Source organism: Rhipicephalus sanguineus, chromosome 1 (assembly GCF_013339695.2).
Source record: "Rhipicephalus sanguineus isolate Rsan-2018 chromosome 1, BIME_Rsan_1.4, whole genome shotgun sequence".
NCBI classification, from domain to species: domain Eukaryota; kingdom Metazoa; phylum Arthropoda; class Arachnida; order Ixodida; family Ixodidae; genus Rhipicephalus; species Rhipicephalus sanguineus.
The window spans coordinates 94,721,331-94,739,071 of NC_051176.1; the positions used below are offsets into that span (position 1 = coordinate 94,721,331).

A 17,741-nucleotide genomic window follows, 5' to 3' on the forward strand; every position below is an offset into this window, starting at 1 on the left:
ATCTCACCTCCCCTTCCGGTCGCGCAGGCCATGGTCACCCACATTAGGAAGATGCACCACAGTATCCGATCAAAAAATGCAGTGGACAGCTTTCCAAATTGCGTGGTTGGGTCAGCCTCTCTGTACCACGCAATCTTTATAGAAATGCAGCACAGTCCACTGGCGATGGCGATACACCAGGCAACAGTTTGGAACATCTGCAAAGAAGGCAATCCTGTAACCGCTCGTAGACCTAAAGCACGAAGTGCGCTCTTTCTGCAACAACATATGCATAAATACGTAGCACGCGTACTAATCCCAGAACTGGTTTTTCTGGGATGAACATAAGAATGAGTAACCGCAGAACCACATTTCGACTGCAAGTTATACATCAGGCGACGTCTCAAATCTTATGCGTGATACCAACATGTATGCTTGGTATCAATCTTACGCTTGATACCAACTTGATACCAACATGTAAAAAACAAGTTCTTACTGAGCGTTTTCTGCGCGTGAAACAGTCACAGACAGCGTGTATAGCAGGCGTTGGCGAAGCTTTTTCTGCGTCACTGATATCGTAGTCGCCGGATATAAGAAAAATAAACAAAAATAAATGCTCGAGATCTGAGCGATGGCATGGTAAACTGTACTGCACGCAAAGCTCTAAGTGTCACGCCAGGTTCGACAAGATGTTAAATTCACAAAAACCAGACCATTCACGCAACCAAAATTTATTTCACGCAACTGTCGCTGCTTGCGCCGCATACTTACACGAGACATTTTCTTGCTCTTGAACCAACTCAAGGAGAGGAAAGTGACGCAGCCCATGAAGTAGCACATGGCGTGGTAGAAAGGGTAGAAGTAATACCGGTAGGTCGTTTCCAAGAACACCCTACAAATGAGGAACGAAGAAAGGAAAGTAGAAGGTGTATGAGTGATTGCATAACGGCTATAGCATCAGACACACATAAAACAAGCAACAATATTCGCTCCCATTGTGAAATATCGTTTCACGTTTGTCTGTGCGATTGAGGTTGCGTGTAAAAGGTATGAGGGAGCTTATGTTGGAACTTTAAGCTGAAATGTTCTAGGTGCTGTTCATTATTTAATTCGAGACAAATTCTTTACCGTGAAATACCGGTGCTAAGAGAGGTACGTGGACATTGTCCTTGACTCTGGGTTTCTACTACCAGGTCTGGTGCTTGTGGCGAGACGTACAAGAATGATTTCTATCTCTTTGTTTCGAACCCTTTAAAAAAGAGCAAAAAAAAAAAAAACGTGGTTGAATAATCATTCGAGAGGAGATGTTTCTTTCTTTTTTAGTTTTTGTGTGTTATCCCCATAGGTCGGGAAAAATGTGGAGCTCACTCAGACTCATTTACGAAATATATTTTGCCCTTAAGACTCACTAAGACTCAGACTTAGCAAGGTATTCCTCAACCGGGCTCACACGGACTCCGACTCACTAAATTTTTTTCAACCGCACTCGCTCGGATTCAAACTCACCAAAATATTACGCACTCAGACTCACTCAGACTCACCGCTCGATCTGAGTCTGAGTGAGCCTGAGTAGGTCGACTCGTGAGCCCGTTAGCGTAGTATTAGCATTTTCGACCACGGTGTCAGTGATAGTTAACACCAAACATATCGTATAATCGGTGCTCTACTTGGCGCCTTTTGATCTCGTACCTTGAAATACGAGTTCAATCCAGTAACGACAGTTTTATAGAGAGAGATGACTTACGCGAGATATTTTTATCAAGAACATCCCGTGAAAAAGTTTGCGGGGGGAGCAGGGGAGATCAAAACTCGCGCCTCGGATTAATAAATATTGAGATGGCGTATGAATGCCAGCCTAGTGCGCAGAAGTTTGTGTGTGAGTAGACGTGAGGATAAACGCAAGCTGACATAAGGCTGACAGTAATGCAGAAGTTCAGTACACAGGACCATAAGTCGGCAAAAAAAATGTGGACCTTACTGAGACTCAAGAAATATATTTTGCGCTTAGGGCTCACACGGACTCAGACTGACGAAAATTTTTCTTAACCGGACTCACTCGGACTCACCAATTTTTATTTTCCTAATAGCACTCACTCGGACTCGAACTCACCGGAATATTGCTCACCCGCACTCACTCACGGCTCCATCTGAGTGTGAGTGAGCCTGAGTGAGTCGACTCATGAGTGCGTTTGCCGTTATGCCCAACGAGCCTAGGCTTTCAAAGTCCGCCCAGTCTCTTCCCTCAAATATGCACTTTATTGGTACAAAGTTCCATCCTTAATAAGTTCATTAGGTCCAGTAATGCGAAAGCCTCTGTTACAGGTAAGCACTGATAACCCAGAATTTCACCGATGTAATTTTTTATGTTGCTTTCGAAGCGTCTAGAGCATTCAAATTTCTTTAGATTGTGTCAACGGAGATAATAATTATCTGCAAATTTAATTCGTGGTCCTGGAACAATCATGGAGCATAGTTCCTGGAGTGTCAGTTTACCTTGTACCAGCTATCTAATCAATTTTGACTAGGGGCAAGTACGCAGCTGCAAGTTCCTTTTAATTAAATGAAATAACTATAGATGCGGTTGATAAATCACCTCTTATTAAGGCTAAAGACGTGGTACCCAATCGGGTACTGGGGGACTGAAGAGGCCAAACGTCTTCAGTCCCACACTGACCGATTGGGTACCTCGCTTTTAGTCCTTTTTAGAAATTAACTCGGAAACTATTATTTTATATAATGATCCTGAATGTAAATTCTCATGCGTGCACATACGAATGGAAGTAGTTCGAGAGGCATTGGTAATGTCAGCTTTTTACGAAAAAAAGGACGTCAGTTTAGTCTATACAGCAGTGTATCGTTACAGACGCTTTTAAGTACCCGCAAGTGTCTTGTGAATACCACGAGTTGTCACAAATATCTATGATGTAGCTTCAACACGCGAGCATCTGACGTCACTTCAAAACTTCACCCCTGCTTCGGTCAATAAAAATGGTGCTTACGACACGGAATCTGAGAAGACGTGTACCTACCCCACGTACGTAGAGTTCCTGCCTTTGGCATCTAACCGACGTAAATTTTTTTCTTTCGTGTTCGAGACGACGCATTCGTTGATGAGAACTGACCTGAGTAGTTATGTCCGTGGGATACGCTCAGTTTAATCGTCAAAACTGACTTGAACACCCGCCGCGGTAGAGTTTAGTCGCTGCAGCTTCGCTCACGTGACCACAAGCAACAAGGTCGATCGCTGGTTCGTTCTACTGCGGCAACCACACCTTCGCGGAGGAAATATTGCAAAAGCGCACGAGTACTTTGATTTAGCTGTGCCCCCTTAAAGAAATAAAGGTGGTGAAAAATAATTTGGAGTCTCCTACTTATGATCGTGACTCCCGGCACGCAAAAACAGGATTTAATGCACATTACTCCGATTTGTATGCTCGAAACACAACTTATAGGAACACTAAAGAGCAAAACGATTTTTCTCATATTAGTAAAGTACTCTTTCACGATACCAAAAACACCACGCTTGCTGCGAGAAGACGCTTAGTAAGCGAGAAAACGCGCAAAAACAAAATGTGGGTGGCGATGCCACCTTGAAGTTTCCGCACCATTCGCCGTGATGTCACATGTTTTGACGGCGCCTACTAGGGACTACGTAGTTCCTACGTAGTTCCTCTGAGGGAGCCATATACTTAACATACCAAGTTTAGGGTGATTTTCTTGAGCCAATGGCGCCAAAATACAATAAATAGACTTTGAAAGCCCTGACGTCACGCAGGGAGATTTCGGCGCGGAATTTAAAAATGAAGCTTGGAATTTCATTTTCTCCTCTAGTAATAAACCTGTGATGGCGAAATTAACGACATTAGAGTTCTCAGACTACAATTTATCGATCTAAACCGATTAATTGTTTCTCTTTAGTGTCCCTTTAAATACCATAGCTGTGTGTTTCCGTATGTTACTTCATTATATATATGCTCTCTAGTATTTCCGGTAGTGGATAGTTGAGCAAGCCATGGTGCTAATTATTAATTACACGTTTACTTTGTTGCTCAAGTGTCATGAAACTGTCTCTTTGGGTGCTCTATGTATGGCCTGAAATAAATATCAACAAGATTTTTTTGTTTTATTCGGCGGCATTTGGTAATTCTGAGTTTAATTGCGCTGGTGTCGTAGAAAAAGATGCATTCACTGCTTGTGCTGTACAACTGCGCAACTTCCCAGAATGTTGCCTGTTATTATTAGCGTTACTGGACCGTACATTAATGACTGAAACACCAACTTTCTTACTAATTCCGCTAAATAATTCAGAAAACAGTGAACAGGGCTTCATCGAAGAACTGTCAATGTGGGTTGCGTTGCGACTTGTTCATTGGCAAAAAAACAAAACAAAAAAAAACATGTGTACATATAGGCGGGTCGAGCTCCTCCAGAAGTGAATTCCTGGTATATACGTACTAAAACGCGTTTGCGTCTAACGTTCTGTCCTCTTTTCGCTTGCACGCGCTTACGTAGCATTCTCCGAAGAACCAGGTACTGGCGGCCAACGTTTAAGATTTATTGAAAGAAAGGCTATTTTGAGAGATGATATAGGTGACGAAGAGCTTGGAGCTTCGTGTTTAGCTGAGTTTAGAGAGTGCGATTAAACAACACCTGAGAGTTAAAAAGCACTGCAATAGAAGCATGCCCGCGTCCACCTTTCCACTGCTCACGTAAGGCGGTGACACCAAGCTTTGTCTCTTGACTGTTTCAAGGGGGATAAAACGTTAGTTCGTGCAAGTTAAAGCCGCCTGCAGTGCCCGCCACAGGGTCGGTGTGCATCGAGGTTCGCGCTCTTGTACATTCCTGCCACATTGAAACCGCTAACCTATTTCTTACGGCTTTCTTTTCTCTTTTTTGCTGTCAGCTCTATACTTACTCAATGGACTCGACGATCACTACCATGAAAGGCGTCCTGTTGCTGCTGGCCGCTTGCCACGTGGAAATCGAACAGCCGACTAGCGACAGCAGCGCAAACAGTGCGATGGAAAATTGTGGTCTCCTGTAATAGAAAATTGCCTCATAAGTGAACGAAAACCCCGCTGGCATACCGGTATTGTATGATAATAACTATTGTGCTGCACGATTCTCGAGGGAGCTGCCTAATAACAATAACACCTCTGCTTTTAGCAAACTGTGCATCAGCACAGGGCACAAAGAAAGAGGCGGACAAACGCAGACTCACAACTGATTTATTGAAGATAAATCAGTTGGTGAGTATAATAGAGACAATAGAGGCCTTCTATATGAGGAGACAGGGAAATGGTGCATTAGCCACCCCTCTTTCTGTATGCCTGACAAAGACATCGCGTATCTGCGTTCCGCGTTGACTATGCGGCCTTGATTGAATTCCATAACATTTTTTTGTTTTTATCTGTTACGTTGCTATTCTTTCACAGTGTCAGGTCATCCATGTTGGACACTATTTAAGGTTACTAGGTATCTTCAGTATATTAGTTGTGAGTGCGCTCGTCCGTTTCTGCTGCCTGCTGCCTCCTCTTCCCCCCCCCCCCTTCTCTTTTTTTCCTTAGTCGAAGGTCACCGGCAGCACTCGCTTCGTGACGACCCGCTTAACTTTGCAGCATGCAAACAAAGGCTTTTGGGCAGATGTGAATGGTTAAGGAGGGCACATTTTTCTCATATAATTGTAATGCAGATGCGAGACGTGTGAGTCACTTACTTTTTGCAGATCAGGAGTATGGGCAGAGCAACCAGAAAAAATTGGAAGTCGACTGACAGATACCACAGGTGAGGGAGCAGTGGCTGAAAAGGAACGACGGGAAATATTTCACGACCACCATGTGAAAAAAAGAATTATAGGGGTTATAAAAATTTGAGTAAGAGCAGCTGGCAGCGCATGGTAAATTGTATTAAATGTGTGTAAGGTTAGCTTTCTATAACTTGTAAATAAAGAACTGGCGCTGACTGTTGCTTGTCCTTGCCCACAACTTCGGGCTAATGCTGGAAAGATCTGTACGCATACGGTGCACGTCCCACATCCTGTTGAAGAGAAGCTGTGTGCTGCGCCACTACGATCGTTTATAACAGAAGTTACACACGTTTTCCACCACGAGATCACGGCATTAGGCCAAAAGTGATGACACGTTTTAAAAGGAAAGAATGGTAACGATTGCTTTTTTTTATTCGAAGCGTATGCGTCTAAAATTTGGTCGTGAAAAAAAAATTAAAAATTTAGTGAAACTACAAAGCGCTGAAGAGATATATGCAACCAATTAAAAAAAAACGAACAAAATATATGTTCATAAATCGCAGGAAAAATGAAGAAAATTCGGCTAGGTTATAAGAGTGCAAGAAACGCCAGCATGCCAAAGCCACGGGAGCATATAGCAAGTTAAAAATACGTATATCGCTATTCACAAAAACACTAGGAATGTTCACAATGAAATCCCGCCTAGGCTTCAGAAGCTGATTTTTGTTTGGGGGGGGGGGGAGCGGAGTATTAATTTTTCAGTGAAAAATTTCGTACTTTTACATATAAAAATAGTATGTTGGGGGTTTTGTTTGAACTGGTAATAATAAAAAAACTTCTGATTCACGCTGATATTTTTATTATTATCGTCTATGAAGTCCCGTTGTGCTGAATAATGTAATATCGCGACAGCGTGTAAAAAATAATTCTTACCACATCGTCGTCCCTGTAGAAGTAGTTTCGAACCTGCACCAAGAGTGTCCACCAGTTTTCATAGACTTCGTTATCCAGCTTCTCGAAGAACTCCGGTGCCTCAGGCCCGGACACAATAAGTGGAAGGAGGTACATGCACATGATCACGAAGAAGAGCGGCACCAGTGTCCTGCATATGAAAGAGAAAACATTATGAGACATAGTTGCGGAAACATGTTTACGGCGCTAAGTAGCAAGGCTGAATGCACGCACTCTGAACTCGTTATGTTGATTCGATCTTCTTTATGGTGCTTCATAAGGCTTGTATAGCCGAGCTCTAAGCACGTAAAACAAAAAAAGGAGTAAAAAAAGAAGCACTCAGTCCATTTGTCAAGCCATGACGCACGTTCTAAAAGGTGTATTTGCTCGTATGTTAACATCTCTTGTTATACAATGTAGCAGTGCTGTACATATAGTTTTATTATAACCTTTAAATAGAGTGGCACATCATACCCGAATGCGGTCAACAAGCAGGCACTCGTTAGCTTCGGTTATCCAATGCTTATATAATGTGTTTAGCTATCAGAAGAGTTCAATTTATGTAGAATAGGCGAGCGAGACGTGAAAACAGAAATGATTTCGGAGAAGCATACTTGAAGGGATTTCAGATTGGTTTTTCATAATCACGCTCTACAACATTTTCAAGTAAAGCTCAGAAGCTAAACCCATACTTTAACCTTTTGCGAGAATAAACTCGGGAAGTCAGCGAACTAAACGTACTGCGACAAATATTCCGAGTTGATCAGCGACCGTTCCAGACCAGTCTTTCTGAGAAGTAGCATTCTTTCAAGTTCGACTCGTTACTGGTGACGAAATGTTTGCGAACTACTTTCGCCGACACATCCATTCGAGCTTCTGTGTTGTGGATCTGTATTGCTTTTGTCAGTAAAACCGCTGTTTGCCCACTGCTCAGCCACTCGGATAGCGCCACAGGCCCATACGTCATTATTTTCGTGGCTATTATACCGTTCCCGGACTAGCCACGTTGAGGGGAAATCGGAGGGGCTGGGCCGTAATGAAAGTTTCCGGCCTTCTCTCATCCAAACTCACCTGATCAGCCTCCTGAACACAGCCATGATGAACATCACAACGCCGACACGCTTTTGCTTGGAAACGACGCAAGTAAGCAGAAAGGCACTGAAAGAAAGCAGAAACAAAACAATAAAGGTAAGATATCTCGCTTCCTTACAGCTGTTCTTCACTTCAGTACCATTTGCGTGACGCTTTGAAAAAAATTTAATGAAAAAGCGTGAAATCTCATCGCCAGATGGTTCCCTGAGGTGCTAGTCAAAAACTTTGCGGGCGCTTGAGCTTCGCCTTCAAGAATAGAACGCGATAGCGTAATCGGGCCCCGTGCGCATCGCCTTCTCAACTGCTAGCCTCGCTTCCCTTCTCGGTCGATGCCTCAATCGTTCCGCAAGGAAACGAATTGCTGTGCGCATAACATAGGCCGTTTCAAACTATCCTAGAATGCCTACTGCAAGTGCAGTCGCGCTGTGCCCACTACGCCATAATTCTTCCTTTTGCGAATCAGCGAAGGGCCCACACTCTTAAGAAGTAGAAAGAGTCTCTTGACTCCTTTTCGGAGATGCCTGACTTGCCACGTATAGGACTCTTTTTAAAGAGGCACGTCAACTGTCTTTGGAGGTGATTGTCACATAGTGACATAGTCACATAGTGGCAAGTCAGGCAACTCCGAAAAGGAGTCAAGAGACGCGAACCTACACAGCTGCTCACATTGTTGATTCTTTTGCTGCTGCTGATCATTGAATATGTCTGAGCGCTTTGTAATGGGAGGGCATTTAAAACACCCTCTCATTGCGCAATTCACATGTCTTGACACCGGACGGGATTCTACGCTTCTGCCGCGTAATATCGCATCCGTTAAAGGGACACTAAAGAGCAAAACGATTTTTCTCATATAAGTAAAATACTCTTTCACGATACCAAAATCACCACGCTTGCGGTGAGAAGACGCTTAGTAAGCGAGAAAACGCGCAAAAACAAAATGTGGGTGGCGACGCCACCTTGAAGTTTGCGCACCATTCGCCGTGACGTCACATGTTTTGACGGCGCCTACTAGGGACTAAGTAGTTCGTAATCGGTAAAAATGAAGTACATTGTCCTCTGAGGGGGCCTTAGACTTAAAATACCAAGTCTGGGGTAACTTTGTTGAGCCAATGGCGCCAAAATACGACAAATACACTTTGAAATTCGTGACGTCATGCGGGGAGATTTCGGCGCGAAACTTAAAAATGAAACTGTGAACTTCATTTTCTCCTGTATTAGTAAACCTATGTTGGCGAAATTAACGACATTAGAGTTCTCAGAGCACGATTGATTGGCCTAGGCAGATTCATTGTATCTCTTTAGTGTCCCTTTAAGGAGACTCCTTCCACTACATGACATTTATATAGTGCTTTTTTTTTTTCCGAAGCAGTTTCAAGCAGTAGCATCACTCTGTGGTAGAACACCTGCTTGCCACGCAGACGACCTGGGTCCTATTCTCACTCGAACCAAATATTTTTTTACTGTTTATATTATTTGAATCTTTCTCGACTTTTTGGTCACGGACAAGATGATGATTTGTCGCTGACCACCAACGACGCCGACACCGGAATTTCTACGAAACGAGCTCTTTAACGCTATAGCGCAGAGAAGAATAAATCTTGCGCATTAGCGCGGGAAAGTAGCGGTGGCGGCCATGCTTACCTGAGGAAGAAGAATGTGTCGACGCTGATGAATCCGGCTGATATGATCGCGATGTCCCAGCGGTCACTGAGAGATATGTTGTTTATCAGGCGAGCTGAAATGAAATGCGAAATAGGAGGGCACTTTATGTTATCATTTATTGAATACTTAGAGAGAACGTTATTTAGGTTACCAGAGAACTGTGAGAAGAACGAAATACAACGACAGTTCATTCCTCCTTCATAAAAATTGTTCGTAACATGAAATAATAATAATTGTTAGGGTTTTACGTCCACCCGCCACGGTGGTCTAGTGGCTATGGTGTTCGACTGGTGACCCGCAGGTCGCGGGATGGAATCCAGGCCGTGGCGGCCGCATTTTCGATGGAGGCGAAAATGCTTGAGGCCCGTGCATTTATATTTAGGTACACGTTAAAGAACCCCAGGTGGTCGAAATTTCCGAAGCCCTCCACTACGGTGTCTCTCATAATAACATGGTGGTTTTGAGACGTTAAACCTCAAGAATAGAGAGTTTTAGCTAGTTACGGAAATACGGTACGCAAATACGCTACCGTATGACGGTACCGCTCCTCCTTTCCATGTCGTCGACCTTTTGCCGGTGAAGGCACCCCAACACCGCAAAAGCTTTTTCAGAAATTACTGTGGGGCTTGTCACGCCTCATTGTTGCCCGTCAGCCTACGCATTGTTAACGAGACACCTGTCGTTTGGGGTACACATTGTCACTGGAACGGGGAGCGGCGAAAGCCCAACCAACGGGAAAGGAGGAACGCTACCGTACTGCCTTACTGTATTTGCGTGCCATATTTCCGTAACTTGCTAAAACTCTCGAATTATTAATTAGGGTTCTGCGTCCCAAAACTATGATAGGATTATGAGTGACGCCGTAGTGGAGGGCGCCGGAAATTTCGACCACCTGGGGTTCTTTACCAGGTCCCTAAATCTACTCACACGAGCCTCTAGCATTTCGCCTTCATAGAAATTCGGCAACCGCGGCCGGTATTCCATGCCGCGACCTTCGGTTCAGCAGTCGAGTATCTTAACCGCAACACCACTGCGGCGGGTGAAATTATAGAAAGAACAAAATAAAACGACAGCTCATTCCTCTTCGATAGATATCGTTCAGAATGGGAAAGTGAAACGTATCTTCACAGAAGTAGTTGCAGTTTTGCGGGACGATAAGAAGTGAAATCGGCGTGGTGTGTATTGCTGTTGGGCCGGCGAGCAGCCTTCGACGCTGATGTACTTGTGTTGACACCTATAGTGCCCTATTTCTCTTGTCCCGGTTATTAATGTTGACGGCCATCAGTAGCCCCTTGAGGTAGCTTTATTAATTCACGTAACAAGTGAATTCAGTGGATGGTAAGTGCCGCAACCATGGTCATTCGAAAACAGTACAAGAGAAGCAAAAATGTGTTGTCGGTCAATCGCTTTGCAAACGTAGGATCCTCTGTCCCGAAAGTCACTCAATTTGTGTGTCAGCGGCGGCCGTCTTGCGGTATCGCTTTGAATACGGGGCATCCTGCTGCCGATTGACTTCGCCAAAGGTACAAGAATGTTGGTTCAGCTACGATGTATCTGTGCCAACCCGCTCAATTGCGACGACCTCAGCATCACAAATGCGAGAGGTAAGAGTTCGTTGTGTACGCGCGAACGCGTTATGTTTGCCGCCGGCGCGTCTCTCACTGATTCAACGCGGTCATATTCATGACAATCGCCTGTACAAGTCGCCGCGCTTCTGCGGTTCTTAAAGCAGCAGCAGTGTTATTTGTCAACCCTATAAGCGAAGCAGTAGGCGGTGTGTAAGCAATGCTGCTGCGCATTGCAAGTGCATTCCTGAGGCAACCAGATGTCATAAGATAATGCGACTGAACTGCGCCGTTACCGCACCGTCCCAGCAGAAAGCTCAGACGAAAATAATTCAGGGCCCGTATCGAAAAAAACGTCTACCGCTATAAATATTCGCAAAACAATATTTGAGCCAGTCATGGTGAGAGACATCATTAACGCAGTCGACTGGCCGTTGGGAAAGTACACTTAAGAGGGAGAAGTTTTGTGAATCCGGCCCCTGAGCTCTCCCACTACTGTGATGATGGAAGCCAGCGAAGCTGTGACGATGGTGGGCCTGCTATAGTGAATATTGCTATAGTGAATTTATATATTATTATTGTCGACTATATTGAGCGAATAAAGAGCCATACACTCAAAGATTCTCTTGCGCATGACGCGTACTACCTCATCAACGGCGACCTCAACATGAAATCGTGTAGTACATAAGAAACCCTGTTATTTCGAAAGTGCTGAAATGGCATGACGCTCGTTTCTTATGCAAGTGGTCTTGTCTTTGAGACAAAAGTGTTCACGCCATTCTTGCATGTCGGCGAAATCATGCACCTTTATGTTTACTTATACGCCATGTCAATTTTTTTCGACGCGAAAACGCCGGCTCAGTCGAGTTAAGCGGTTCGCCGAAAATTTTTGTCCGACGCGTCTTTCGTGCCGCGGACGCGTTCCGCCAGAACCTAGCCATATGCAACTTCGCTGTAAAAACAAGCCACCGCCACGCTGAGACGCTCTCGCGGTGATAACTGTGGGCACTCTCTAGTGTCGTTATGTAGTAGTTCGGTGGACCGTGACCCAGACGGCGTCGCCACCATTCTCAATCGGGGTCATCCCACGTTTTCGCCGAGGAAAGATAGCTGTGTCGGTGCCCAAGAATGAACAAATCAAGAACGTCACAGTACCCGCCGTGGTAGCCAAGCAGGTAAGGTGTCCCGCTGCTAAGCTCGAGGACGTGGGTTCGATTCCCGACCACGACGGCTGCATTTCGATGGAAACGAACCGTAAGAACAGCCGTATACTTAGATGTAGGTGCACTTTCGAGAACCCCAGGTGTTAAACCGGAGTCTCGCACTGCGGGGTGCCTCATAATCATATCGTCGTCTTCGCGCGTGAAACCCCTAAAAATAAATTGTTCATGTCAGAGTACAGCAGCTCTACATCGCGTTGCGTGGAGGCCAGGTGCTCAGAGCGATGTGCTAAAATACGTTAAAAATGCTCATCTGGCTATCAATTAAAAGTCAGTTAAGGCGTTCTTGCACCACGGTCAGTAAACTGCTTAATCTGCAGCAAGCTGGAAACTATAGAGAACATCTTTTGGACTGCCGTGATGCTGTATTTCTGTGGGATATTCTGCCAAGAACTCGTGGCCCTTCAATATGTTAATTTTGGAATCCCGTAGTTTCCACGTGCGGATACAGGGAGAGTGCCGAGTGACATGCTAGGCTTGCTTTGCATGCACTGTATTTGGAAGACGTGGCTGGATGTACGGCATGGTCATTTATATACAGGCTCACTTAGCAGTTCGTTATTTTGCTAAAAGTGGGATGTACACAAGAAACGAGTTCGAGGCTCAAGGTGAGCCATTGGGTGGCTACCAGGGCTAGGCCAATTAGCTTTTGTAAAGCATGTCCGTTCACTGTTCGCATTGAAAAATGCTTTAAAATACTTGGCATCATCTTCAACGAGCACATGTCATGGAGTGACCAAGTAAACGTGGTTACGTTGAAATTGCCTAAGTGTGTAGGACTAATTAGCCGTCATCGACACATACTACCAGCTACAATAAAGAGATTACGACGCGCTTTTTAATTCCCACCTTTGTTACTGCTTCCTTGTATGGGGTAAAACTACCGCCCTTAATATATCAAAACTGAGCGTGTTACAAAAGAAAATGGTTCGACTTATTTCAAATGCTCCCTTTCTAGAACACACCGCCCCTCTTTTCAAAAAGCATCAAATCGTGAAAATATCAGATCTATATACTTACAAATTACTGTGCTACTACAAAAACGCAGCACTCGGGAAATCGGACACATTTCTTAAACTCGCGAACCTTAAACAAAACGTAATTTCCTATCATGTCCGATATCAACCGCCTTGGCACGTTCCATTCTCACGCACACACTATGTAACGCAACGCATCCGACACATCGTCCCAACAACATTAAACTAATTCGAAACGCAAGGAACAGATGTTTTATTCCACACAAAAAAGAAATTAGAGGTCTGTTCACGTAACAATTCAAACTTGCCTTTTCCAATACTGGAGTATACACGTGTTTCGCAAGTTGTGTTTTCCTTTTTCGTTAATTATTCATATGCTGTATATATATATATATATATATATATATATATATATATATATGTGGAACAAGTATCTGGGGGAGCGGACCAACCGGAAACCTTTGCATATTCTGTACTTATATGCATTGTTTTTTACATGTTCTTTCGTATGTTTTATTTTTTCCCGACTTTTCAGTATTCAATGTATACCTTTCCCACATCTTACCTTTGCCTTTTTATTATTATATTTTTCAACGTTTTATTCGTTTTATTCTCATTTTCTTCCTTTCTTTCTATATTTTAACCGGTTTGTTTAAATTATTAATTCATTTTTTAAATGGGATAGGCTGACCCGCACTACATTTTTCAACCACAGGCGTCTCGGAGAGCCGCGCTAACAGGGCAGGATTCTTGTACTCACGCCGCCACTTCGACATACGAGGGTTAACGTGTACTTCACAAAGGGCCTCGTGCGCATGCACAATCTGTGCCCCCACACACACGCAACGGGTAGACGTCAAAAGAACACCGACCCCCCCCCCCCCTTTTTTTTTCCTCCCCTGGAAGTGACCGCAAAAGCGCGGGATCGGGCTTACTCTGCCACGGATGCACCCCTCGCAGCAAGTAATTGCTGCCACTCAAGCAAAACAACAATGCTCCCCACGACCTTCAAAGGCGCGCCGCGGAAGCCGCGATCTGCGTTTTGTTGCCCTTCTGCCATTTCAATTTTTTTTCTCTCTTTTTTTCTTTTTTCCCCTCCCACATCCGGTTCCGGAGCTTCCGGAAGGAAGTTCTTGAGCCACTTCCTTCCGCTTTTTCCTTCCATCTTGTTTCTGCGCACGCATGTGCACACGCGAGAAAGGTCATATTTGCTTCTCCGTTTCGCAAGTGTTGTTGTTTTGAGGTTCGTCGTAAACTGCCTGCCGCCGAGCGAGTTTTCGCTCGGTGTTTCAGCGTCGCGAGGGCATGGGCGGGCATCAGGCGGGCATGGGGCAGGTGCATCAACCGGAAAAGCAGCAGAAGCATCATGGTGGCACTTCGGCTTCCGCTATGCGGGGAACCGGTGTAAAGGGAGAGGGGCGGACGAGTTGGCGCTACTTAACCTAGCCGGCGGAAAACGCATCGAGGGGCTTTAGTTTCCCCATTCTCTTCTTTGCTTGCTCTAGCGAATGAGCCGAGAGGAACTGTTTGACACACTATACGTCACCGCTGACAACTTGACTGATTTATTATTTCCTCCCTTTCCTTCCTTCAACTAAGAGTGACCAGGACGATTTTGGATGTTCGCATAGCGCTGTATTTGCTCATAAGCCGACGAAGACCGGTCCACCGGTCGAAACCGTTGGCAAATAAAATTAGGATAACCGCTTAGTTGTGTCTCTTCTCTTCCCATATATATATATATATATATATATATATATATATATATATATATATATGTGTGTGTGTGTGTGTGTGTGTGTGTGTGTGTGTGTGTATCATATGCGCATGCATATCTCTACATAACTGTACATAACTGCGCATTGTACTTAAAGTGGGTAGTACATTTCTATGCATTTTTTTCTTGTTTTGTCTTCTCCGGCTTTTTTCTTCTTTCAGCAAGATGGTAAGTTGGGCCGGTTGGATTACGTTCATAATTGAAAATTTTGTTGAAGCGCACCAAAAAACAGACGGACAGAGGAGGCTGACAAGGACAGCGCAAGCGCTGTCCTTGTCAGCCTCTTCTGTCCGTCTGTTTTTTGGTGCGCTTCAACAAAATTTTCTTCTTTTGTTTCCTCTTTATTTATTTTTAGCAAGTGTATAGTCGCCATAATTAGCTATATTTGACCTTGCAAAACTAGTGCACCTGCGCCCGTAGTGAATGCACTACGATATCAATGGGTAACTGTTGAGCAACTATTAATATGCATTTTTTTTTTCACTTTTATCAAGCGATGTACCCTGTCGTTTCACCGCAGATGGGTGGCTGGGGCTTTGTCAAGCTGTCATTGGACAGCTTTTTTCCCGGCCACCTTTTTTCACCGTAAATGTTTTTGTTTTTGGTGAAAATAAAGTTCTTTGATTGATTGATTGATTGATTGATTGATTGATTGATTGATTGATTGATTGATTGATTGATTGATTGATTGATTGATTGATTGATTGATTGATTTTTAAGCACGACGCACAGGCCGGGCTCTGGCTCATGTTTCTTTAGAATAAGTGTATGCCATGTATCGTGTTCTGGTTCATTGCGTGAGCTTGCAAAAGCTTACGAATAAAAACAGGTCAGTGCCTTAGCGGTAAACACATCGGTCTCCCGTGTTTGAAGGCAGGTAGTCGGAGGCTCGATTCCACGATAGGAGGCCTCGGTTGAAGTTTCCTTTGTGAGCGTGTTTCTTTGTGACCTATTCGCGTGCTCTTTTACTGTGGTCACATTTACTAACGTCCGGGTGCCGAGGTTTCACCGTGCCCCAAGCTATGTAACTCACATAGATATGGCTCTGAGAAATTTGACTGTTATTCACCACGGAGCCTCTACAATTTCGAGTGTTTTGAGCCGCTGACGACCGTAGACTATGGATGATTTCCTTTTGCGCCGCTAAAGGTTCTTTATTTTCCCCGTAAGATTAAACAACTCAATGGACAAGCCTGGCGTCTTGCCAAACACGTGCGAGCCATTCTTTTTTTTATTTTCTATTAGCTTTTTACCGAAAGGGACGGCGCGCGCTAGCGCACCATAATTGAGCCAACGTCCACTCTATAGATAAGTTGCGTACCTGCATATTTTCTTAGCGAGTTCTTTCATAACAACGTCCTCGACGATGCCAAGTAGGCTGCTATTTGTGCTTTAAGCTGCACACTAATTGAAGTTCGTCTGTATCGCTTCCGATCTTTCTCGATCGTAAGCGAGGGTGCCATTTGTCTGTTTGTTTGTTTGTTTGTTTGTTTGTTTGTTTCCTCATGATGGGGATAGTGATAAATACCGCTTGTGCAGCAGAACCTCGAATCATTTCAGCGACGCCCCGCTTGTTCTGAAGCTACCATCTAGCTAGAATTTGCCTCATAGATGTAGAATAATAATTACACATAGTTCTCGAGTGGCCCACGCCAGGTGCTGTTTTTTCGCTGCTTGCGAAACAGGAGGCAAATGAGTTAGGAATACTAAAGGGTGATTCGGCAACTTGTGTTGTGTGACCTTTGATAGCTTGCTTCACCCGTTTTCTTTTTTCGTTTTTTTTTTGCCTCCGGCATTAAACAGGAAGGAAATGAGCCATACATAGTAGAGCATCAGATTCCTTTTTGGAAGACTTTTTTCCTTTTACGTCCCACTTGTATAGACTGTCCCTAGTACGTAGGAAAGATTGTACGTATCGCAAAATTTGAAAAGAATAAATGCATCTATATTGAAGTGTAACAACTCAAAGCATTCTTAATGTAAATGCCACCACGGAATCTATTTCTTCTTACTCTGGAGCGAAATGAGGACGAAATAATAAACAGATCAAGCACATACACGCACATCTGAACAATGAATATGAACAAACGGCAGTATCTATCGTCACAATGCAAGCTGGCAGTGCTGTAAGCGGCATAATTTATGTATGTTATAAGAAAGAGGAAGCTGACTGCGTAGCTGATTAGCGAAATAGTCGAGATAGCGAAATGCTGAGCATAGCTATTTGCCTGTACTGCGATCGCCCGCAATGAAACCGCAAAAATGCGCGTGCGTTTGTTGCAAGCGTGCTTTGTTTGTACTCACACCAGACGTCTGATGGCGTTCCGTAGCAGTGTCCGATGACGATCCATACGATGCTGAGGAAGCGGAGTCCGTGCAGAAACTGGAACCTGTAGGCGTCCGAGTTCTTGTCGTTGTTGATGTTCAGCATGGAGCGCGTGTTGCTCAGCAGCGAGAAGCAGAGCGCCACCCAGACCAGGGCATCTGTCGCGAGAGCGTTGAAAGCGAGCTATGATTAGCCGCTGCGGAGCGCGAGCCAAGTGCCACGCGCACAGCCATTCATTGCGACTGTAACTCAGCAGCCTTAACTCCCATTTATTGTACGCTGCGTGGTGGTGTGAAAGTAGTGGATCTTTTCACATAAGCGAGGTGTGCTAAAGACGACAGGTACGAGCGAAAGACGACGCGCGTGCATAGTTGTGACAGGGGCGTAGCCAGAAGTTGTTTTCGGGAGGGGGGTCAACCACCTTTCATGTGTATATATACATATTC

The 17,741-nt window shown here is 44.5% G+C and overlaps 1 protein-coding gene across 1 annotated transcript in view; it reads right to left on the bottom strand.

Moving 5' to 3' along the window:
- The window catches only part of LOC119394213 (nose resistant to fluoxetine protein 6), a 49,585-nt gene that overhangs the window by 8,117 nt on the left and 23,727 nt on the right, over nt 1-17,741 (bottom strand). The window contains exons 6-13 of the mRNA XM_037661491.2: nt 17,274-17,453; nt 9,410-9,503; nt 7,748-7,834; nt 6,659-6,827; nt 5,696-5,778; nt 4,895-5,017; nt 751-871; nt 8-197 (exon numbers count right to left, since the gene is read on the bottom strand). Of these exons, the coding sequence (XP_037517419.1) occupies nt 8-197; nt 751-871; nt 4,895-5,017; nt 5,696-5,778; nt 6,659-6,827; nt 7,748-7,834; nt 9,410-9,503; nt 17,274-17,453 (1,047 nt within the window). The remainder of the gene's footprint in view (nt 1-7; nt 198-750; nt 872-4,894; nt 5,018-5,695; nt 5,779-6,658; nt 6,828-7,747; nt 7,835-9,409; nt 9,504-17,273; nt 17,454-17,741) is intronic.